Source organism: Hyaena hyaena, unplaced genomic scaffold (assembly GCF_003009895.1).
Source record: "Hyaena hyaena isolate Hyena2069 unplaced genomic scaffold, ASM300989v1 scaffold_501, whole genome shotgun sequence".
NCBI classification, from domain to species: domain Eukaryota; kingdom Metazoa; phylum Chordata; class Mammalia; order Carnivora; family Hyaenidae; genus Hyaena; species Hyaena hyaena.
Window position 1 is genome coordinate 742181 of NW_024081135.1, and position 24306 is coordinate 766486.

Here is a 24306-nt window from a genome sequence, read left to right on the forward strand (position 1 = left end):
GTGCAGAGCCTGACGTGGGGCTTGATCTCATGAACCATGAGGTCATGAGCTGAGATGAAATCGAGTTAGACAATCGGCTGAGCCACCCAGGCGCCCTGCCAGTTTTATACATTCTGGAAGTGCCTCCTAACCTGTCAGTCTGTTCTGTTTACCCACGGAGTTCTTGGTTATACAGAGAATTTGAATTTGGAGATGAGCAAAAACATCTGTTTTTTTTTTTAAGCTGTGGTCTGTGCCTTTCAGTTTTAAGACCTTCCGCTACCTCTTCCCCTCCCTCCTCCTCCCTCCCAGGCACAGATATTTTCCCCCTAACTTTCCTGGATGAGTTTTAAACCTCTCTCACTGCTGCTGTTGGTTCTTATGCCTTATCTTGTCCTGATGTCTCAGGTCAGGTTCCTTAGAAGCAGAGCCTGACTTGAGGGTTTTGTGTATGTGGTAGTTCATTTGAAGAAGCCGCTTGGGGAGGGGGCAGGGCGGGAGCTGGCCAATAGTCTCCATCCCACCGGAAGCTCAGGAGTGAGAGTGGCCCCACAGGGCTGTCCTCATGGAAGCAGGGCTGGGCTCATCACTTATTGGCCACACTTCCTCCAGCCTCGTCCCCTGTGGGATGGACTTAACCTTGCAGGCAGCTCTCCAAAGAAGGTCGTACTTGTGGGCCGGGGGCAAGTGAGCCTCCTGTGCAGTAACGGGGGTCTGGACAGCACCGGTGGCATCTGCGCTACTTGCTGGCCCTGGAGGACCTTGGAACCAGATGCCTCCTCCGGGCTGGTGACTCTGCCTGTGTTGCCACCCACAGTGTCCACGAAGGATCTGATTGAGACATGCTGTGCCGCCGGACAGCAGTGGGCCATCGACAACGACGAGTGCCTGGAAATCCCTGAGAGTGGCGCCGAGGGTGATGCCTGCAGGTAAGGGTGGGCACCCAGAGCAGGCAGAGCTGCCCATTTGCCTTTTCCACACCCCTGCTCACTTGGCCCCCGGGTCCCCGCAGCTCAGGGTGAGCACACATCTTACCTGTCTCCAGCTGTACAGGGGCAGTTGGGCTGTGGCCGCTGTGCGCCTGCTGGCCAGGCTTACTCCAGGTCTTGAGAGCCCAGGACTGGCTGCAGAATAAGCAGACCACATCTTTTTGTAGCTGGACTGATGAGCACAGTAAAAGGAACCTACAGTTTAGAGCAGGTTTGGACCCTCATCACTGGGGAACCGCTGGGAGCCTCACTCACTGTATACTGCCATTGCTGCCAGGCAGTGCTTGGCCCACATGAGCTTTTCCTCCCTGGTTCTGAGCCAGGAGCCTTCAGGCCTCTTTCTTTCCCCAGTCTGGTACCTGGGGGTCTCTGGGAGGCTGGCCTCTCACTGTCCTCTGGTGGCTGTGCTGATGGTTTCTTCTGACTTGTATTCTCCGCAGAGGAACAGTTTGTCCCCTTGCCCTTGGGCGCCAGGCCCCAGAGACATCCTGGTCAGCTACTCACCCCTCCTTTTTCCCAAGGATGCCGCCTTTTCCAACCTACTATTTTTCTGGACAAGGAGGACAAAGTTCAGAGAGGTGGTATGATTTACCTGAAGCCACACAGCAACCTGGGAGCACGGCCAGGGTTAGACCACATGTCACCGAATGGTCTAGACTACCATGCATCCTTTAGAAACATTTAAATTCTAACCTTGTCTTTTTCCTTTCCCTTCTGTCATTCCACCAGCTTAGGAGCTACTTAGGAGTTAGAGCATACGTCATTCGGGAGTTTTGAGCTTAGGGACCCTGAGCGTGTGCTTGTCTCCCTCTTGTGATGGGAAACTCGCTCCTTCATAGATAGGCAGTCCCATGACTGAAGAGCTTCCACTGGGACATGCCCTTTCCCACTTGAGGCTGAACCCCACCTCCCTGTGAGCCCCCTGGCATGTTGGCTGCCTCTGCCCAGGGCAGCCCTACCACACTGGGAGGCATGGCCAGGGATCCTGGAGGCTACTCTCTTCAGGCTGAGCTGCCCTGCGCTTTCTGGGGTTGAGTCTCCCTGCGTTTCTCAGCCCTGTGGGCACCTCACAGTGCTGCCCCACCCCCATCGGTCAGGAATATGCAGCATGGAGTCCAGGGGGCTCCAAGCCCCGAGTGTTCTTGGTTAACCTCAGAAATAGAACCCACGTTCTTTGGTGGGAGATGGGCTGGCTTTGCTGACGCCCCTGCCACCAGCATTGGCCTTGCCTGCAGTGGGTCTTGGGAGGGGCTTCCTTCTCTGAGCCTCGGTTTCCTCCTCTGTGAAACGGGACCCATAATCTCTCCAGGGCAGGGACAGGCCCTCGGGTGGGACTGAGGCACACCTCTGTTGCAGGACAGCCCAGAAGCAGTGCTGCGTGTCCTACTTGAAGGAAAAGAGCTGCATGGCTGGCGTCATGGGGGCCAAGGAGGACGAGGCCTGTGGGGCTGAGGACAACGACACCTGTGGCGTCTCCTTGTACAAGGCAAGCCTGGCCTGCGGCATCCGTACCCTGGCCTGAGGCCCTTGAGGGCTGGGGGATGAGGTGCCCTGGGGGACTCCCCCAGAGGGAGTGATGCTCTTGCCTGGGGTTGGGGCTGGGTGGCTCTTCATCCGTATAGGAAACATCAGCCGTTATTACAGCAGCCAGTTAACCCAGGAAATAATTTATTCAACACCAGCATGTGCTGGGCCGTTGTGGGCATTCAGGATGCAGAAATGAACAGCACCTGAACATTCCCGCCCCCACAGGGCTTTCTGTGTCTTTTTTCCTTTGTGTGTCCAACTTATTTCACTTAGCGTCATGTCCCCAAGGTCATCCATGTTGTCATGTGTTAGACTGTCTTTCCTTTTCAAGGTGAAATAACACTTCGTTGTACAGATATCACACAGTCTGTTTGTTCAGTGCTCTGTTGGCGCTGACAACCGCCTGGTGCCTGTTGTGAATGATGTGCTGTGAACGGGGGCCCAGAAGAGCCTCTCCTGAGGACAGACAGCACTTCCATTTCCACGGCATTGGCCGGAGCTTAGCCCGGTGGCCACACATAGCACCAAGGGAGGCTGGGGACTGTAGCCCTGATTCCGGAGAGCTCGTGTGTCCGTTGAACATCAGGAGGAAGGAAAAACAGACCTTGGGGGTGGCCAGCTGGCTGTTTGCAGCAGAGGACAAGAGCGAAGAGAAGACCGTAGAACAGTTTCAGGAACAAACCATGGAAGGAGATGTTTGCAGGAGGCAGGAAGGGAAGGGGTTGAAAGAAGCCCGTGTCACAAGCCTGGATGACTGTGACAGGGGCCCCTGGAGGAGGGCACCATTTGGGAGAGGATTTGGACTCAGATTTTTTTTTTTAATGTTTATTCATTTTTGAGAGGCAGACAGAGACAGAGTGTGAGCAGGGGAGAGGCAGAGAGAGAGGGAGACAAAGAGAGAGAGGGAGACACAGAGTCTGAAGCAGGCTCCAGGCTCCAAGCTGTCAGCACAGAGTCTGACGCGGGGCTCGAACCCAATGGACGGCAAGATCATGACCTGAGCTGAAGTCGGATGCTTAACCAATTAAGCCACCCAGGCATCTCTGGACTTTGGTTTTTGTCACATTGGGGTCAATTTCCTAAAAAAACTGATATTAGGGAGAGGACATTGGTGACAGGCAAGTTTGGCATTCCACTGTGTATGTTTGACTCTGGACCAATCCTCTTTTCTAAGCCTCAGCTTCTCTGTCTGTAAAATGGGGCTAATGATCCACGTCTTCTGGGGTGGCTGTGAAGATCAGAGACAAAGCAAACTAAGTACTAAGTACATGGTGGGTCTTCACTGTGTGGCCAAGCTCGCCATTGGGAAGTGCAGGGCTGGCAAATCCGGGAGCTGTTGCTATGTGACCCACTGGCCCAAAGCTTGGTGGCTTATGACTCACTTAACTGATGAGTGAGGGTCGTGTTGCTGACCGAGGCCGTGCTCAGCTGATCCGGCTGGGCTCACTTATGTGTCTGCCACCGGCTGATGGCTCTGCTGGCGCTGGTCTAGGCTGGTCACTGCCATGCCAACTTTTCTTTGCTCCTTGAGTCTCTCAGCCTCCATCAGGCTTACCTGGGCTTACTCCATGAGTGGCTGGGTTCCAACGCAGGGCGTAGGAATGTGTAAGGCCTTCTCAGGCCTAGCTCAAAACTAGCACACTGTCCCTTCTGTCTCATCCTCCTGACCAAAGCCAGACCTGAGGCCCAATCAAGAGGTTGGGAAATAGATGCTTTCCTTTGAAGGAGAAACTGAACCATCACATTGCAAAGACAGTAGAACAGTGAAGAGTGGCTAAATGGGGCTGTTGCAATCAATCTACCACAGGAGTTTAAACAGAAAACATATTTTATTTTTGGAGGTGGGCAGTTTGGCGGGGACCAGTGGATCTACGTGATATCTTCAGATACCCAGGCTTCTGCTCTGCATAGTCATCTTTAGCTTGTAGCTTCCATCATTCGGGTTACCTCATGACTCCGGATAGCTGCTAGGGTTCCAGCCATCACATCAACCAAAAACAAGGAAAGAGAAAAGCAAAAGAGATACACTTCCCAGCTGAGTCAGCCCTAGTTTAAAGCTTCCCTGAAAGTATCATGTCTCTCCTGTCTTTAACTTCAACGGAAGTTCTGTCTTTTAGTGGGCATGAGTAGAATTGGGTTCTGCTAATAAATATTGGTGGGTGTTAATGGATGTGTCTGGGGGTTAGATGGTAGTTCTTTTCATAGGTGGCAGTTATTAATTATTGCAAAAATCTTACATTAGCTCTACTTTGATCTCGACATGGGAAGTGGAGACAGGTGACCCCCTCTGCTCTCTGGAAGCACATACAGGGCCAGAATAAACAAGCCAAGGATGAATTCATCCCAGTTACCAGTCCCTCCCTGAGCCTGGCCCCAGGCTGCGCCCTGGGGGCCCCTGAGCGAGCCCCCCGGGCTCATTGTCTGTGGGGAAGGCGGACAGGCTTCGAGGGGCCAGGGTGTGGGCAGTGATGGTGGATTTCCCTCCAGCAATGCTGTGACTGCTGTAGCCTGGGACTCCGTGTGCGGGCCGAGGGCCACTCGTGTGAGTCGAACCCCAACCTGGGCTACCCCTGCAACCACGTCATGCTCTCCTGCTGTGAGGGCGAAGACCCCCTCATTGTGCCTGAGGTCCGCCGGCCTCTGGAGCCCGAAGCCGCACCACGGAGAGGTGAGTGCTGTTCCCTGGGCCACGGTGTATAGGCCAGTCGAGTGAGAGGCAGAGTGAACCTCTGGGGCTTCTGGCCAAGGCCGGGAGCCCTCTTTCCTTCTGTGGGAACCCTGCGTCTACTATCACCTGTGGCTTAAGGCATAAGTTCTGCTCTTAGGGTAGAGTTCTGCTATGGTCTCCAGGGTGACTCTGAGATGGAAATCTAATTCAGCTATGCATGTACCATCCACTCCACCCACCAAACCACCGACCCCTCCCACCCTTCCACCCTCCACTCACCCACCCTCCTGTGCCTTTGTTCGTCTACACATCCGTTCGTCATCCTCCCCATCCATCCTTCACCCATCCATCCATCTCACCCTTCCCTGCACATCCTCCTAGCCCCTGGTCCATTTCTCCATCCATTCATCCTTCCACAACACCAGCCATTCCTCTGTCCCTCATCTGTCCACTCACACATCAGTCCTCCCATCCACCTGTTTACTCACCCATCTTCTTACCCACAAGCCCATCCACTTACCTTCTGTCCATCCATCCATCTGTCCATCCGTCCATCCGTCCATCTGCTCATGTGTTCACCTACCAGCCCAGCCAGCAAACCTTTTACTCATCCATTCATTCATTTACCCTTCCTTCATCCATGTGCTCTCCATCCCTCTCACTGGGCCATTCTGTGTCTTCAGGGTACAGGATATAACTAGTATAGAGAATGCATTCATAGATGTTGCCCTGCCCGCCTGATCAGCCCCTTCAGACCAGCCCTGTCTTTTCTCCCTGTATTCTCAGTGCTCAGCCCCTAAGAGTCCCTCACCAGTAACCGAATGGAGGATGGGTTTGTTTGGTGGCCTCCCCTTCACCACCATGAGCCCTTTGAGGGCTGAGCAGCCTGCACCCTCTTCCTCTGTGCCCCTGTCCCCAGACAGCCATAGGCTAGTTATATGAGAGCTCTGGTACAAGTGCCGAGGTTGGAGCTGTTTGCTGCTGCCTGAGCCCTCAGTGTCCCTGGGGCCTCCCCCTTCCTCTGGTCTCTGTGTTGAGGTCACATTTCAGGTGCCAGGCCCAGCTTCTGTCACCCTAGCCAGAGATGTCCCCTGGACTCACGGCTGTTAGCCTCCATCGTGCCTGTGGGCCAGCAGGAGCCCGAAGCAGGATGCAGGTGTCCTCGTGGGTCACAGACGCTGCTGAGAGGGGCTGGCCGGCCTTAGCAGGCTAGTGTGGACACACATCTGTGTCCAGTCCAAGGAAATACCACTCGCTGGGGTTGGCCGTAGGGACCTGGTGGAACAGTGTGAAGACCTAGTTAGTACCCAGAGTGTGTGGTTCAAGGTGAAGTCTTGGCTGTGGGAACCCCACGATGGGGACAGGGCTATCAGGGTCCAGATGCAGAGGTACATGTTCCTCTCCTTTAGTGGGGAGCTGGTGGGGAAACTCCGGAGACATAGATGGCAGGGTGAAGTTCACCTGGGTTCCGGTCCTACTCAGGTAACCTTGGGCAAATCATTTTGCTCCCCTGAGCCTCAGTTTCCCCCCTCCCAGGAGGGTTGTTTGAAGAGTATGCTGGTGAGGGTGGGCTGAGCATGAATCCTAGAAATCCTGCCTGTGCTCCTCGGAGTCTTGGGCCCAGGTCTGTCTGCTCCCCACCTGCCGCACCAGGCCTCCGGGCTGGACCGCCAGCCGTCATCGGCCACTTGCATGCACTAGGCCAGGGCTGATTGGGCTGGAGCGCAGTGTAAACACCCTTCAGTACGAAACATGTTTATCAGATGTGACCTCATGCAGCTGGTCTCTTTGGGGCTCAGCTATCTGGGGCTAGTGAGCAAGGCTGAAGCCCATGCTGCGGGCCCCTTCCCTTCCCTGTCCTATTTTATGAAGAGCCTCCAGTGCAGCTCAGCCCCAGGAGCCTTCTTTGCTACTCTTACCTGCTCCTCACGCAGCCCGGGGAGGCATGGAGAGATCTAGTACTGCCCAAGGTGTCATGCCTGCGGAAGGCCCGAGTGAGAGTTTGGGTCCCTGTCTGGCAGAACACATGTTTGCGGTCCTTTCTGTTGCTAGAGGTGGTTCTTCCAGATGTCACTGTGATTAGGGGTCTGGATCCAGTTCAACACTTTAGCCAAAGCTTCCTGAGGACTATTGTGGGCCTGGCCCTGTCATGTTGCAGCGTACAAAGACTTGGGCCTGGCTCTGATGGGTTCATTCTTGTTGCTAGAGGTCTGTTCATTCATCTGTCCATCCATTCATCCGTGCACCCACCCACCCATCCATCCCTGAATTCATCGTCTATCGTACATCCGTACATCCATCCATCCATCCATCCATCCATCTATCCATGCATCAATGCATCCATGAATCCATAATTTAGCCATTCATCCCTACCTTCATCATCTATCATCTTTCCATCCATCCGTGTATCCACCTATCCATCCCTGCATCCCTGCATCCATCCATCATTCACCCATTCATCCCTATATTCATCATCTGTCATCCATGCGTCCTTCCTTTGCCCATCCGTGCTGTCTTAGCTGGGCACACAGAAGGTTCTGACTAAGACCCTCACTGATTTTCATGGGGCCTGTAGTGTCAGCCCCTGCCGGGTGAACTTGTGTCCCGTCGTGAGCACTGACCCCCTCCCTTCCAGTTTCAGAGGCAGGGTTGGCGAGCCGGGAGGCCCTGTCACTGGGCACAGAGGCTGAGCTGCCCAACAGCCTGCCCGGCGATGACCAGGATGAGTGCCTGCTCCTCCCAGGAGAGCTGTGCCAGCACCTCTGCATCAACACCGTGGGCTCCTACCGCTGTGCCTGCTTTCCTGGCTTCTCACTGCAGGATGATGGCCGCACCTGCCGGCCAGGTAAGGCCCAGATGGCTGGAGCAGGGGCTGGTCTTGCCAGGGGAGCATGGTGGTCCTGTGATGGGCCCAATGGGCTCCTTCCCCTCCTGTCGCCCTACACCTTGGAGCCGGAGGCATCTAGCGATGGGATTTGTGAGGCCAGGCTGTCCGAGTGAGACTGCATCTGCTCTGTCTGAGCTTCTGTCTGCACGGGCAGCCCCAGCACCACACCCTAGATCTCACTGCAGGGCCAGAACCCAGGCTGCAGAGGCTCCCAGCAACCTAGCTCAAGCTGTGCCCCCAGCACGGGGCCCAAGGGGAACAGCCTAAGAGGCTGCCGTAGCCCCTGGTTTGGAGGTGCTTTCTTCCTACTGCTTGTCCAGGGATAAATACTCACCCTCCCTTCTTCCTCTCTCCCTCTGCCCCAAATAGCTGTGATGTAGTTTGTTGCCTTATGGCCTCAGTTTCCTTTCCTCTGAAATGGGTAGCAGGCGAGGATTATGAGGCAGTCTCTGTTGGATGCCTGGCCTGGTACCCAGGGTGTGAGGAGAGTCTGAGGTCAGGCTGAAGGTATGCGTTCTTCCCCCTGTCCGCCCGTCCCATGGCAGACAGTGACCCTCCACAGCCGGAGGCTGCAGAGACGTCTGTGTTCAAACCAGAGTCCTCCCAAGTGGCCGCCAACACCATCCTGCTACCACAGCCGCAGCCCAACACCTGCAAAGGTAACCTGGGCCATGGGGTGGGTCTGGGCTGCCTGCAGGGGGTGAGCTCCCCAGTGCTGGGCATGTGCAAGCTGGCCTCCTGCCAAAGGGGTGCTTCTGCTTTGTGGGTTTGGTCGGTCTCACCCGTCTGAGGTCAGGAGTTGAGAGTGTAGCTGGTAGGGGTGAGGTTGTGGGTGGGGGGAGCTGAGGGCCAGAGCGTGACCCCCAGCAGGTCAGTTAGCAGCTTTTTGTCTCAGCGCCTGGAGTATGGAGGGAATGGAATCCTGGCTTGAGGAAGTGTCTTGGAGGGCTCGCGGTGCTGCATGGAACGTTCTCTTGTCCTCTCTCCCTTCCTCTTCCTTGTTCCTTCGGTCTCCGCATCCTTGCTGTCCCTCTTTCTCTGCCTTCCCTGTCCCCCTCCCCTCTGGCAGCACAGTCACCCCAGGGAGGGGTTTGGTATCCCAGTGTTGGTGGTGACTGTCCCAGATACCAGCCGGTGCATGAGTGGGTTTCCCGGGGCGCCTCGTGAAAAGGTTCAGGAGTGTGGGGCTCCTTCTGCCTGGAGGGGATGCACGAGCCCAGTGCTCCCTGACCCATTGCGGTTTCCTCCCAGACAACGGGCCCTGCAAGCAGGTGTGCAGCATTGTTGGGGACACAGCCGTGTGCTCCTGCTTCTCCGGCTACGCCATCATGGCGGATGGCGTGTCCTGTGAAGGTGAGTCCCGCGGGGGCCGCTCTCATCCCTGTGCAAACCCAAGCTGGGCTGTGGAGGGGGCCCCGGAGGGGACACGGGGCAGACAGGAGGAGGTGGCGGTGTCCCAGCCCTCTGCCAGTGAGGGGACGGGCTTGGCTCCCACCATACGCAGCCCTGCATGGAAGGGCTTCAGCACCTGCTCCCTCTCACGGCACCGCGTGCAGGCCGCCCAGGGCTCCGGGCCACTTCCATCCTGTGGTTCGGCCGTTCCCTAGAGCAGTCCTTCTCAAACATCGGTGTGCCACGGAGCCACCCGAGCCCCGAGAAGCCTGCAGAACCCCCAGAGACCCCGACCCAGGAGGACTGGGGAGGGGCCCGAAGATTTGTATTTCTGACAAGATCCCTGGGCCACACACCCACCTCTCCCCATCTGCGGGGCTGCAGTTGGTTTCAGGCCACCTCGTCTTTGTTCCCAGTCACGCATGGGGAACGAGAGAGGGAGGGCCATGCCGCGCGGTGAAGGCAGGACCTAGAAGTGACGTGCATCCCTCCCATGTGCCTCTGCTGGGGAGCAAGGCTGGGGTAGGACCCCCAGTTGGATGGCATGTCCTCCACTCTGTTACTGAATCCAAAGAAGGGGCAGTAGATGTTGGGAACTCTGCCTTCACAAAGGGACCAAAGAAGGTCCAGAAGCATGTGGCTTTCACACCTGTGACCCCATCAGGACCGGGTCTTCTCTCACTGGAGTGTCAGTGGACCAGGACTTGGGGGCATTTGGATCTGAGAACACCCTGAGAGACCTGTAGACCACACCCCCTCATGTCTGATGGCAGGACAGGCCCTGAGCATGGGACGGGCTAGGAAATGCTTTAGTTCAGGTTCAAGTTCTGGAGATATGACCTTGATGGGTGTCTGGGGGCAAAAGAGTGAAGTCTTTTTTTTTTTTTTTTTTAATTATTTATTTTTAAATTTAAATCCAAGTTAGTTAACATATAGTGCAATAACGATTTCAGGAGTAGAATTTAGTGATTCATCACTTACATACAACACCCAGTGCTCATCTCAACAAGTGCCCTCCTTCCCTCCAGCAACCCTCAGTTTGATCTCTGTACGGTTTGTCCCCCTCACTGTCTTTATATTATTTTTGCTTCCCTTCCCTTCTGTTCTTCTGTTTTGTATCTTAAATTCCACAGATGAGTGCAGTCATACAATATTTGTTAAAAGGTTTAAGTATATCTAAGAAAATACCCGTATCCCTGTCAGAAGCTGGAACCCCACCCCTTGGCTGAGACTGTGTTCTTATTTTACTTATGTTTTGAGTGTTTATTTTTGAGAGAGAGGGAGAGTACACGCGAGTGGGGAAGGGCGGAGAGAGAAGGGAACAGAGGATCCCAAGTGGGCTCTGCGCTGACAGCAGCAAGCCTGATGCCCGTGGGGCTCACACTGACCAACCATGAGGTCATGACCTGAGCCCAAGATGGACACTTAGCCCGCTGAGCCCCCCAGGTCACCCCACGACCGTGTTCTGTGGACGAAAACCACCCACGTGGCTGGTGGCGGAGCAGATCTGAGGTGCCCTGTGGGCTCTGTTCCCCGTCTCCCAGGGCCCTGGAAATGTGGGCAGGGTGTCTCTGCTGTGTCCGCACTCCTTCGGTCCCGGTCAGCCCAGGCCAGTGTTTCTGTGTCTGAGGGACTCCTGGTGGTCGTGGCTGTGGGGTCACAGAGGTCAGAGGTGGCATTTGGAGGGGGACAGCCAGCCTCGTGGGGGGTCCTGCTGGGCTCTGCTCTGTTTAAAATAATCACACAAGTCACCAACCACGAAAACTCAAAAACCGTAAAAAAATAATGACAGGACTTCAGGTTTCTTTTCACACTTCTACCCACGAGGGGTTCACGGTCCTGGCCCCCCAGTGGACAGAGCACTGTCCACTCTTGGCCCCTGCTCCTGTCTATGTTGCCAGCCTGGTCCCCCAGGCACGTGTGTTTGCAGCCCCTGCCACTGTGTGTGTCCCTGAGGTGGACCGTTCCCAGAGCCGGGTGGGAGACGGCCTCTGACTGTGGGCAGGCTGCCCCTCCTCGCCGGCCTCGTCACCTGTCCTTCTCGGGGTTCTGGCTCTGACGTCTTGTGACGCAGACTAGGGCCCGAAGCCCAGAGGTATGGCTGATGCACTAGGAGGCCCTGGGCAGGTCCCCGCCCCTCTCTGGGACTCCGTTTCCCTCTGTGTCACTGAATGCTCCGTGACAGGCCACGCCTCTCTAATGGCCCTTCTGTTTTTCCTCCCGCGGCCGCCCCTAGACCAAGACGAGTGTCAGATGGGCACTCACGATTGTAGCCTGCGACAGTTCTGTGTGAACACCTTGGGATCCTTCTACTGTGTCAGCCACACGGTGCTCTGTGCCGAGGGCTTTATCCTCAACAGGCACAGGAAGTGCGTGGGTAAGCGAGAGCCCCTGCCTGCCGCCGCTGTCACGGCTCTCTGTGCTGCTCCACGCCACGCCGCCACACCGTGGCCACATGCTAAAGGGCCTGCCCTTTGCATACGAGCTCAGCACCACCGGCGCCCCCTGCTCCGTGCCCTGTGTGTCCCGGTGCCCCGTCCTGCTTGTCTCCTGGACATATGTGCCTGCGAGTCACAAAACTAGCTGATGCGTGACCTGGCAGGGGCGTCACAGTGAGGAGGTTGAAGGTGCGGGCAGCAGGATCGGGTCCGTGGGGTCTGCAGGCTGGGAGGCCTGGGTTTGAAGCGGGAGCCCCTAGTTGCTCTGTGGCCTTCAACAGATGTCCTCCCTTCTCCAAGCCTCTTTCATCATCTGAAAAAGGAGACATTGACGCTCCTTGGGAGATTATATGCCACGTGTATGGCAGAGCCCAGAGCCTGGGTATGGTGAGCGTGTGATGACTCTGCTGAGATTGTCCTTAGGGGCACCTAGAATCCCCTCCGGAGGCGAAAGGGTGGAGCTGGGGTCTGTCAGACCTAGCACTGTACCCCCGCTCAGTGTTCATTTGCTGTGTGACACTGAATAGTGGAGCTCCCTCTCTGAGCCTGGCTCCTTGCCTCTAACGTCGGGGCCAGAGGACTGGGCAAGGGCCACTGCTCTATAATGGCCTTTCCCTCCTGCCTCTTGGTGCACATGTGGGCCAGTGGCTAGGGCTTCAGGTGTGCCCTGCAGAGGAGGGCAGACTTGATGCCCTCCCATGGCTCTGGGGGTCTGACGTTTTCACAGAGGAAACATGATGGTTCTGAACAGAGATAGACCCAAAGTAGCAGGGCCTCAGGGCAGACTGTTGGCAGTGCTCTCAACAGAGGCACAGGCTCAGGTCACTCCACCTGGGGGCATCTGGACACACTTCCCAGAGAAGGTGGCATTTGCAATGGTCTCCAAGGATGGGTGGGACTTGGGAATTGGGAAGGGCATGCAGAGTAGAAGGAACGGCTTGAACAAAAGTGTGGAGGTAGGAACACTGCAGAGCGCATCCAGGGCACGTGATCAGAGCCCCGTGTGTCTTCTTTGTGCTTGGGGACCATGTCCAGCCTGGACATGTCCTCTTCCTCACCCTCCACCGCTGGGCAGACGGGCCCACGGCGCTGGGCTGAGGGGCGGCTGCAGACATGTTTGCCCCCGGCCCCCCTGGCTGTCGGCACAACATGAACCTTCCTGAACCTGCTTGTCGGTGGCTGGGCGGCTCTTCCCGTCTGGGCCGTGTCTGTGTGGGGGGGGGAGGGGGAGGAAGGCGGGTCCTGCCTGGGCCTGCCTCCCCACTCCCAGGGCGCCCCCTGCCATACCTGGGTGTGCTTGCTCCCCCGCTGGCCTGGAGAGAAGATCTTGCACTAAAAGGGGGCACCGGACAGCCAGAAAACAGATTCTGGGACTAAAAGAGCAAAGGGATATTTCATTCAGCAAAATTTATGAGCTCGCCTTCTCGTTCTTTCATGTCTCCCTCCTTGTTCATTCTGCTCAGATGCATTGGTGTCTCCTGCCCTTCCTCTTTGCTCCACTGATCTGCTCATTTTCCCAGCTGTTAGCACTCTCATTCTTTCCATCGCTTATTCACGCACAACATGGGTACCAATGTCTTCTGCTTTTCATCTGTTAGCTCCAGGCATGGTCATTAACCCTGGCTGGTGAGATGGAGATTCACACCTGCATGAAGAGTATGACCTCTGTGGCCAGACTCAGTGGGTTCAAATCCTGGCTCTGCACTTTCATGTCGTAAGACCTTAGATCAGTTAAGCTCTCTGAGCCTGTTTCTTCATCTGTGGAATGAGATAGTAATAGCATCTCCCTGAGTCTCTGTGGAAATCGTGTTAGTCTGTGTAAAGAACATCCGAGTATTTGATATCATTGTTATGATTTAACAAATGTGTTACACTAAGCAGCCTGCATAGGTAGTGAGCCCCCCATCACTGGAGGTGTGTAAGCCACAGTGGGATAGGGTGGAGCCAGGTTCAGAAGACCTATAATGGACGTGCAACTTCTGCTGTTTGTTGTTTTTACCTAGCCCTTTGAGGACCATCTTGGCCCCTGGAAAATAATGTTCCAGATGAGCTGTGCTGCTAGGTGATGAGAAGGTTGGAAAGGACACAGCTCTAGGCTGGGTACTCTGGGTTCCCTTTTTGCTGCTGCCACGTGCAGGCTGTGTGACTTTGGTCCAGTCCCACCCCTCTGGGAGCCGTTTCCTCATTGGTGAAACCGCATCTGTGAGCCGCCAGACCCCTAGTGAACCTCACTTAGTGTCGGCTGCTGTCATTTATTGCTATGGTTCCTCCCAAGCTACTGGGGCTCTGGGGCCATGGCATTTCTGGGGCTGTGGGCACACATCTCCCCCGTCCATCCATCCTGTGAACCAGAAGTCTTCATCTTGCCCCATCAAGCCTTCCTTGGGAACCGCTGCCCAACCCCCGCCCCCACCCGTCCTGCCTCCCCACCCCCACCAAGGTCAGGGTCAGCAGGGCCGGCATGCCATTTGGCTCACCTGTGAGGCTGGAGGTTCTCTTCCCCCCACAGCCCCACCGCCCCTTCCACCCCGTCTCTAGCATCCTCGTACACTTGGCTCCTGTCACTGTGCCCCAGAAGTGACTCTGACAGTCCAGGGCTCCGAGCCTCTAGCTTTCCTCCCCGGCATCTCTCCTCCCTGTCGCATCCCCACGGCAGGCTGGCAGTTCCCTCGAGGGCGGGCGCTGTGGCCGACCCCCCCTTGGCCACCAGGCTCAGAGTAGGTGCTGGCTAATGTGGGTCCAAGGGAGGAGGGCATCCGTGAATGACTGCCCCTCCCCCCAGGGGCAGCGTGGATGCAGCAGGCGCTGGCCTGCCATCCGCCATCCTTAGCATCCGGCCTGGCGCAGTTGCTGGCCCACTCCCTAGTGCTCCCGCCTCCCTTCGCACACCTTGGCGGCTCCTCCCCTTCCCAGTTGCTCATCCCAGCTGGGGTTCTTGGCTTCTTCTGTGTTCCATCCCCTACGTGGCCTCAGCAGCTGCCCACTCCCCGGTTAGTGTCTCCACTTTGGTGAACTCACATGCGTGCCTGGCTGCCACGTGACACTTGAACTCAGTGTGTCCACAGGGCTCCCGACCTTCCCTGCCAGCCTGGTTCTGGACGCCGCCCCATCCCCAGTGCTGGCACCCCTGCCTGTCTGGCTGCTCAGCCAGAAAGCTCTGCACACCTGTCCGCTCCTCTTTCTTCCTCAAGTCTGTCTCATCCATCAGTGAGTCCAGCCGGTTCTACCTTCGCAGCATTTCCAGAACCAGATGGCTTCTCCTGGCCTCCGTGGGTGGTGGTCTGAGCCCTGTCATCCACGCTCCCCCCGGGGCATTCACACCCAGCCAGGGGACCCTGCCACAAACGAGTCACCGTGGCCTCCACTTTGCTTGGCCACCTGCACACATGCTCTTCTCTTCTCTTCCCTGCAGCCACCGCCCCCCAACCACACCCCCCCACCCCCGGCCAGTCCTTGAATCTGCCTGGCAGACTCCCTCCTCAGGGCCCTGCATCCATTGTCCCCTCTGCCTGGAATGTCCACTGGGCTCATTCTGTCACCCCTTCAAATGCTTGCTCAAAGGCCCTCTTATCGGAGGATCCCTCTGTGACCTCCCAGCCGCCCCCCACCTCCTCATTTTTTTGGCCCTGCTCTGTTTTCTCCACGGCGCTCATGGCCACCGCCCTCCCAGGGATGTGCTGTCTCAGTCACCGATGGATGTGCTCTGCTTGATAAATCTTTGTTGAATGAATGGATGCACAGACAGGTGGATGCCAGCCACGTGCAAGTCTCTAGGTGGTGAGCACCTGAGGTCTCGAGGACAGGGCTGGCTGCGCCTCTGACGGCCCGCTCTCCCTGCAGACATCAATGAGTGTGTGGCGGACCTGCACACCTGCAGCCGGGGAGAGCATTGCATGAACACCGTGGGCTCCTTCCGCTGCTACAAGGCTCTCACCTGTGAGCCTGGCTATGCGCTCAAGGACGGCGAGTGCACAGGTGAGGAGGGGAGGCGGGATGCCCGCCCCTGCTGCCCCCTGACTCTGGCCCTCGGCCCTCTCCTGATGAGGGAGACAGGCTGCACAAGCAAGTGGGGGGTGTGGAGGGGGGGCTGAAGCCTGGGGGTTCACTTAGGTGGGGGTCCAAAGAGGCCCCCTGTGGAGGTGACCTCAGAGGAATCCTGACATGGGGTCACGGGGTTCCAGGCAGAGGGAACAGGAAGTATGAGGCCTTTCAGGAGAGGGGAGATCTCTGCTTGGTCAAAGAATAGAAAGTCTCAGGGTGGCCTGCGGGCTTAGAGTGTGGAAGGACGGGGGCAGGGTTTGCAGGCCCCCTTAGGGAGGGGGTGGAGTCTGCTTCACACGTGAGGGGTGGAGTCTGCTTCACACGTGATGGGAAACAGTTTTTTTTTGTTAACTAAAAATATCCTGAAGAATGTCTCCAAAGAGGTACAATCCACAGAGGTGCAGGATTGTTGCAAACCCTGCAAGCCATGGATGAGGAGTGGCTCAGTCGGGCGTGAGCTCAGGAAGGCGGCTTACCAAGCCCTGAGCTGGGGGGAGGGGTGAGCTCAGTCCCCTCACACACGTGTGCACACACATGGACCCAGGACCAGCACCCCCCCACCTTGCGAGGGGCACCACCCCCTGGACGTGTCTCACACCCACTGCCGCTCTGGCTTCTCAGGGTGCTGGCTGCCTCCTTCTCAGAGGTGTGGAGGGGCTGCCTCCTCAGGCACTTGGTGGTCCCTGGGTGGGGGCCGTGCCTGGCTCCCACCTGGGTGCCTGGAACCATGTGCCGGGCCTCCCAGAGCCGGGACTGCTGGCACCGAGTGGTAGAGGCCCTGGAAACCACACAGGGCATGGCTAGGGGGAAGGGCAGGTGGTGGGGGCCCAGACAGATGCACACACGGTCGTCCGCCTGGCAGTCAGCAGAACCGAGTGGGCCGCTGACCGTGTGAGCGGCCCTCCTATAAGGGTACATCTGCAGAGGAGGCCCAGCGTGCCTGCCCCGGGAAGTGTGGAGCCCAGCCCCGTGCCGCCGAGCTGTCCAACCCTGTGTGTGCCTCAGTCCCCCCTGGTTAGGACAGGGTTTGTCACAGCACCCTCCTGGGGTTGTGAGCTCTAGTAAATCCACCTCAGAGGGCTCAGGACAGTGCTGGGTCCCCAGAGGAGCTCTGTCAGTGCGGTGATGGCACATCAAGGGCACGGTGGGGAGTGTGGACAGGCACCTGCCAGCCCCCAACCCCCAGCCCTGACACCCCGCCTCTGCGTGGCAGATGTGGACGAGTGTGAGCTGGGCAAACACAACTGCCAGCCGGGCTTCACATGTCAGAACACCGAGGGCTCCTTCTACTGCCAGGCGCGGCAGCGCTGCATGGACGGCTTCCTGCAGGACCCCGAGGGCAACTGCGTGGGTGAGCGGGGCCCCGGGGTGGGCTCCGGGAGGGGCGCAGGGGCCCCCCCGGCTTGCTGCTTGGCCCTCTTCCAGCCTCAGTGTGTCAGTGCCTGGCCCCAGGAGGCACTTGGGAAACGGAACTTACTATCCCCAGGGGTCTGACCTTTGCTGAGTTCTTATCTTGTGGCCTCTGCTTATCTGCTTACCCATCTGTGGGGATGAACGTGAATCCGATTCTTTTAACCTAGCTGGCTCCCTGGAATGTTTCTGTACCTTGACCTGATAAAAACACACACGCAGCTGGAACACAGCTGCCACAAAAGTTACTGTCTCCTCTGCATGTGATACTCGCTACAGTTTCCATTTGCAGAGAATGCTAGCGAGGCCTTGCGGCACTCAGGGTGAAGGCCTGCAGCTTGACAGGTGGGACCTAGTGTCCCTGCGTGTGTCTGGGGTCTCACACTCTCCAGCTCCTTCCACCGAGCTGCTGGCCTGCAGCCTCTCTTCCCCCAGGGCTCCTGAGTGCGTCTGGCCCAGCGGCAGGGCACCGGAGCCCCCGTGGGACTGATGGCCTCTTGGCATGGCCAAGGCTGTGCTCAACCTTGTTGGTGGGGGTGGGGGGTGAAACACGCAGAAGGAGACACGGAAGGACAGACCGGTGAGCAAGGCTGGCTGCTGAGTGTGGACAGAAGCTGGGGGTGTGTGAGTGTGCAGCTTCTGTCACACACCTTTCTCGTGAGGGCGGCATGGGGGACAGACGTCTTCATCTCCCGGGGAAGACACTTAGGGACATGGGAAGCTTTGGCTCTACCTGAAGCCTTTCTCAAGACTTTTAGAGGGTCTCTCTAAGCCAGTCTGGGAGCTGGAGCTGTTTCTGGGGCTCCCCCTTTAGGGCTTCTCACTGTGTGATCCTCGCAATGCCGTGGGGTCACTGCAGGGTCATGGGCATGCGAAGGTCCGTGCGGTCTGCCCTGGGATACCCAGCAAGGGTCAGGGCAGGGTGGGGAGGGGTCTGTTCCATTGCTGACAGTTTCTCAGTGATTCATTCGTTGACAACATTTTCAGAGCACCTGCTATGTGCCTCCTTCTAGGTGTTAGGGAGTTCTAGCACTTTTTCTTAAGTCCATTTTATTTTGAGAGAGAGAGAATGAGCAGGGTCAGGGTGGGGGTGGGAGAGAGAGAATGAGAATCCCAAGCAGGCTCCATGCTCGGCAGGAAGCCTGACACAGGGCTCGATCCTACAACCTGCAAGATCATGACCTGAACCGACATCAAGAGTTGGACCCTTGGGGCTCCTGGGTGGCTCAGTTGGTTAAGCATCCAACTTCGGCTCAGGTCATGATCTCACGGCTCATGGGTTCAAGCCCTGTATCGGGCTCTGTGCTGACAGCTAGCTCAGAGCCTGGAGCCTGTCTTCAGATTCTGTGACTCCTTCTTTCTCTGACCCTCCCCGCTCATGCTGTCTCTCTATCTCAAAAATAAATAAAACATTAAAAAAATTAAAAAAAAAAGTTGGACCCTTAAACTGACTGAGCCACCCAGGCACCCCAGGGAGTCAGATGCTTAACTGACTGGGTGCCTCAGTTGCCCCAGGGAGTTCTAGCACTTTAATGAGACATTTCAGAGCAGGAGGGAATGAATAGGCAAACATAGTTATAGAAGTGGCAGCTATTCAAAGGTGCTTTGATAAATAATAAAGCAAGTAGAGAATACAGTCTTACAAAGGGGGGCAGGCTCACCTACCTAGAATGGGTGGAGGTGGCATTGGGAAAGGGCCTGAGGAAGAGAGGAAGCCAGCCATGAAAATATCTGAGGGCAGTGCTGGCCAGAGAAGGGGTGACAGCATGTGCCAAGGCCCTGTGGTGGCCTGGGGGCATCATGGGATGATGAGGAAATAGGCTGGGGCAATAGATGGACGATGAGCTTGACAGTTTGGCAGGAAAATGCAGAGCAGGGGCATGATCTAACTGTAGGTAGCCTGGGGCTCAGCTCTAAGCTGTAGTGGGGGGGCTTCTGCCTTCAGCTGCCTCATCAGGGCAGCCGTGAGAAGAATGTAGGAAGGGCTCCTGCTTGGAGGAGAGGGCCCTGGGGTCCTAAGACCCAGGACAGGGAGAGTGTGACCCTGCAGGCCTGTCCAGGGCTGGCCTGGAGCCCCACACCGGCCACCTCCCTGTGTGTGCCAGGCCCCTCGTCACCTGTGTCACTTCCGCAGACATCAACGAGTGTACCTCGCTGTCCGAGCCCTGTCGGCCAGGCTTTAGCTGCATCAACACCGTGGGCTCCTACACGTGCCAGAGGAACCCGCTGCTCTGCGGCCGTGGCTACCACGCCAGCCAGGACGGGACCAAGTGTGTGGGTACGGTGCTGCCTCCCTTCCCGCCTCCCTTCCAGCCCGGGGCTCTGTGGGCTCCTGGGCCTATGGGAGGCCCTTGCGGAGGGAGAGCTGGGGCCTCAGGACACTCTCCTCGCCTCCTTCCGGCAGACGTGAACGAGTGTGAGACCGGCGTGCACCAGTGTGGTGAGGGGCAGGTGTGTCACAACCTCCCTGGCTCCTACCGCTGTGACTGCAAAGTTGGCTTCCAGCGGGACGCCTTCGGCCGGGCCTGCGTGGGTAGGTGGGCCCTGGTGGCCGGGTCCCCTGTGTGCTGTGCACCTGGCCTGGCCAGCCCGCAGGCCTCTCCCTCCTGCCTCCCTCCTGGTGGGCGCCCCGGCTTGACCGCTGATGCTGCCTGCTCGCTTGTCTTTGGTCCCTGGCACCCTCCTCCCCTGCCCCTCTCTGTGTCCGTCCGTCCCTCTGTCTCTGCCTCCGTCCAGCACCCCCGCTGCCCTTCTCCTCTGCCCTGGTCTTTTCGCGGCTCCTGTTCCCTGTCCAGGTCCCTGGCCTCACCCAGCCCCCTCTTCTCCCCGGGGGTGGAGGCAGCTGGCCCCCGGGCCACCCCATTGGCGCTGCAGGCCGCCCACCCTGTGCCGCTCGCCCGCAGATGTGAACGAGTGCTGGAGCTCGCCGGGCCGCCTGTGCCAGCACACGTGTGAGAACACCCTGGGCTCCTACCGCTGCTCCTGCGCCTCTGGCTTCGTGCTGGCTGCCGACGGCAAGCGCTGCGAAGGTGCCACTGACCCCGCCCTCCGACCCCCACCCCTGACCCCATGCAGGTGGTACCCACTGTGGAAAGCCGCCCTGCCCGGCCCCTGGCCTCACGCAGTCGCCGGCCCATCCCTACCTCGTGCCACTCCCCAACTTCTGCAAACGCTCCCCGGCCTCAGCTGGTCCGGCTGTTTGCTCCCTCCCGGAGGCCATCTCAGACCCGAGGGGCTGGGTTTCCGAGGCGTCTGTACCCCAGATAGGAGCTCCTTTCAGACACGGATGGCAGCCCAGCCTCCGCCCTCCATGGGCTCTGTTCCTGGTCACGATTGCACAGCCTGGGAGTCCAGGCAGGGGACGGAAGTGAGTGCAGCCTAAGGGAGGGTTGTTGGCCACCTGGAGAGCCCAGTGGCCACCGAATAGCAGTAGCCACATGTCACCTGTAGAGACGCCGCCCAGCAGTGCCCATCCAGGGTGGCCCGATCCTCCTGGTTTTCCAGAGGCTGGAAGTTTAGATGTCTGTGTAAAATCTGCTGAGATTTTACGTGTTACAATGGATTTAAACTTTTAAAAGACACACTGTGAGTTAAGCCAAGCATGTGAATGGACTGGACCCTACCCGCGGGGCTGGCATCTGAGGCCAAGTTCTCACACATGTGAGATGGGGCCACGGCTAATGGCGGGAGTGACGTGTGAGGGACTGTCACCCTGTTCCTATGTCTGTTCGTGGCGTGGTCAGGTCAGGCAGGACTGGTAAGGAGGGAGGTCCTGAGATGGCCCGGTGGAGGGGTGAGGGGGTAGGCGAGGGAAGAGGGAGGTCCTGAGGCAGCATGGTGGAGGGGTGAGGGAGTAGGCGAGGGAAGGAGGGAGGTCCTCAGGTTTCCTGGTGGAGGGGTGAGGGAGGGAGTGGGTGAAGGAAGGAGGGAGGTCCCAGGCTGGCTTCCTTGCCATCCCTTGATGGCACCAGGCACACTCTTACCCCAGGGCCTTTGCTTGTGCTGTGCCTTCTACCTGGAACGTTTCCCCGAGGTGCCCACGTGACTGCAAAGTGTGAGCCCTCCCAGACACACTCCCTGTCCCTCCCCTTGCCCCACAGCACTTGCACCTTTGGACACACTAGTTATTTTACTCCTTTAGTGAGTTTCTCCCCCTTCTTTACCAACACGCATGCTAACATATGCTCCACAAAGTGGAGATTTTGTCTGTCTTGTTCACGGCTCAGTCCCTAAATTCAGCACAGACCCTTGCGTGTTGTAAGAGCCCAGCGGTTCCTGGTTGGGTGAGTGAAAGCCAAGTCCCTGCTTCAAGGAGCTCAGAGTCCAGCACATGTTCAGTCTGAGCCTTGAATTGACCTTTCATTCATTCTCTCCGACATTGTTTGGCCCATATGCCCCCATGTGCACTCTTACTCTTCCCCCCACCCCCAGCCCCATGCAGTGCCAGGCCTGGGGATCAGGACAGGCAGGTGAGGACCCAGTTCTCTAGGGGAGAGCACGTAGGTGATGTTTCCCAGAGTCATCTCTACCAGGTGCTATGGACTCTCAGTAGGGCAGCATCTAGCTCCCCACCAGGGAGATCTGAACCCCATCTGTAGCCACTGCCTCCTCTAGCCAGCAGGCTGAGCCTCCACCAGCAAGCCCCAGCCCTGCCCCTGCCTCAGCTGCAAGCCCCAGGTGGGCTCCCTGCCCTTTCCCGGGTCTTTCATTCCCTGCTGGCCCCCAAGACAGGCCGGAGTTAATGATGTCCCAGGTTAAGGCTCTAGGTGAGCTGGGCCCTAAGGCCCTCACTGCTGGGCTGGGAGGACTCTGCCTTGACTGCAGGCTGGTCCCCCTGCAGATGTGAATGAGTGTGAGACCCAGCGCTGCAGCCAGGAGTGCACCAACATCTATGGCTCCTACCAGTGCTACTGTCGCCAGGGCTACCAGCTGGCTGAGGACGGGCACACCTGCACAGGTATTCTCCTCTGCCCAGGGGCGCCCCTACTGAGAGGTACTCCCCCCATGTGTGCTCCCAGAGACCCCTTGCCAGGTTGGGACCACACAGGACACACAAAGGCTTTAGCTTCATATTAGAGCGGGATTCCAAGCCCTGTGATCTGCTTGGCTGTGTGACCCGGGGTGAGGGCTTCCTACCCCTGACCTTAGGCACCTCCTTTGTAATGCAGCAGTGATGGTTCTGGCCTCGATGATGTGACGCATGAGGTTAAGTACCTCGTCCAGGCCGGTGTCTGGTAACTTCTTGGCCCTGCACTGATAGTAGCAATTATGGGGCAGCACCCGGGAATGAGCACTGGAATGGGAGTCCTGTTTTGCGGTGTGGGTTTTGGTAACTCTTTCCCCCTCCCTGAGCCCTGTTGTTTTCATTGGTAAAAAATTGGAGCCCTAGGCTCCAGGGCTGTGGCCGGACCCCGCAGGTACAGGGGGTTCACGGGAACTGAACTTCTCTGACAGACATTGATGAGTGTGCTCAGGGTGCCGGCATCCTCTGTACCTTCCGCTGTGTCAACGTGCCAGGGAGCTACCAGTGTGCATGCCCAGAGCGGGGCTACACCATGACGGCCAACGGGAGGTCCTGCAAGGGTAAGTGAGGGGCCAGGCACAGGAAGCCTTGCTCAGCTTGCTGTTCAATTGGAGCCCTGACGCCTAGTGCACAAACAGGGAGTGGCCGATTCCACTGGTGGCCACATTACCTGAGGTCTGTGCCTGGGATGAGGAAGGAGACAGTCTGTCTTCTGTTCCACCCAGCTCGGGCTAGGCTTCCAGGCTTGGGCTCAGCTCTGGGCCCTCTCCTGGGAGGGGGACCGGGATTGTGAGTGGTGGTCCTGAAAGGTAGGCAAGGGACCTGAAGGGTAGCCTCAGGGGTTGTAGTCTCCATCCCCAGACAGCTGCATCTTCTAAGCTTGCAGACAGACACGGGCCTGAGCTATGCAGATAGCATGCACCCCACATAGTATGATGTTAGCTACGGTCATGCTGAGAATCAGCTTGAATTCTGCCTTTGTTTCTAGTGTATGTAAAGCCCGAATCAGCATCCCACGCGGTAAGGGCTAGCTTTTAGCAATACTCGTAATCTTGCCGCTGAGTTTGTCCCCCATTCCTGCCCATCCGAGCTGTGGATGGCGCTTTGCTGTCTCGGGTGAGGCTGCAGTGATACCCCCTGGGTATATGGCCTTGTCCGGCTCTCCCTTTGTCCTGACCTCTCCAAGTGAGGCTCTGGGGTCCAGGGCCCCGCACACACAAGGGGCCTGGCAGCACTGAGGGGCGAGGACCCCGGGGTCACAGGAAGTCCCGTGGCAGCTCCCTGTGAGCGTGGGGAGGGCCAGGCTGCGTGGTGCTGACCCTTGGCGCTCATCCCTCCTCTTAGGCATCTCCATCAGCCCCGGGTGGGTGGGCAGCATGAAGCAGCTCCCTCCTGCTTCCTGTCTCACCCTGCCCATTTGTGGGCGGCCCGAGCATAGCTGGGGCCGAAGGAGCAGGAGGCCCTCCCTTCATGTGGACTCAGTTAATGAGCCGTCAGGACAACAACCACCCCTCCTGGTCCCACTGGCTTTTCTCCCACTCGCCTTTGTGCCACCCTGGGAAATCGGGATCACAACCCAGTTTGTGTAGGAGGGAAGGGAAGGCGGCTTGGAGAGGTGAATGAGCATCAGCTGATCTGTCGCCACGGACGGTGGTGGCCAACATTGTAGAGTGTGGGCCGGGTTGGGGGCTTGAGCCCTGGCTCTGTCGTACTGCAGCTGCATAGCCCTGAGCACGTGTGAGGGTGGGGGGTGACTCGGTTCCTGGCTGGTGGGGCTGTGAGGACAGGTGAGTGAGCGCAGAGGGCCTCACGCATTGGACGGACATCAGGTGGTAGACTCGGGATGTGGCTCAGCCGCCGCTGTTATAGCCGCCCCACCGTGGTGGCTGCTATCGTGAGGAGTAGGCGCAGCATCACAGCTGGACCCCCACTTCCAGCCCCAGCTGCCTGCT

General features: G+C 57.7%; 1 protein-coding gene across 3 annotated transcripts in view; it reads left to right on the forward strand.

Moving 5' to 3' along the window:
• FBLN2 (fibulin 2) overlaps positions 1 to 24306 on the forward strand; it is a 79934-nt gene that overhangs the window by 50733 nt on the left and 4895 nt on the right. For 2 of the 3 annotated variants that reach the window (XM_039254957.1, XM_039254958.1), the window contains exons 3-16: positions 797 to 908; positions 2325 to 2454; positions 4983 to 5163; positions 7799 to 8008; positions 8596 to 8709; positions 9302 to 9403; positions 11679 to 11819; positions 15721 to 15855; positions 17135 to 17272; positions 19466 to 19609; positions 19736 to 19864; positions 20235 to 20360; positions 22172 to 22288; positions 22786 to 22914. In XM_039254957.1, coding sequence (XP_039110888.1) covers positions 797 to 908; positions 2325 to 2454; positions 4983 to 5163; positions 7799 to 8008; positions 8596 to 8709; positions 9302 to 9403; positions 11679 to 11819; positions 15721 to 15855; positions 17135 to 17272; positions 19466 to 19609; positions 19736 to 19864; positions 20235 to 20360; positions 22172 to 22288; positions 22786 to 22914 — 1908 coding nt within the window. The remainder of the gene's footprint in view (positions 1 to 796; positions 909 to 2324; positions 2455 to 4982; positions 5164 to 7798; positions 8009 to 8595; positions 8710 to 9301; positions 9404 to 11678; positions 11820 to 15720; positions 15856 to 17134; positions 17273 to 19465; positions 19610 to 19735; positions 19865 to 20234; positions 20361 to 22171; positions 22289 to 22785; positions 22915 to 24306) is intronic. The other variant, XM_039254959.1, reaches the window with a different exon arrangement.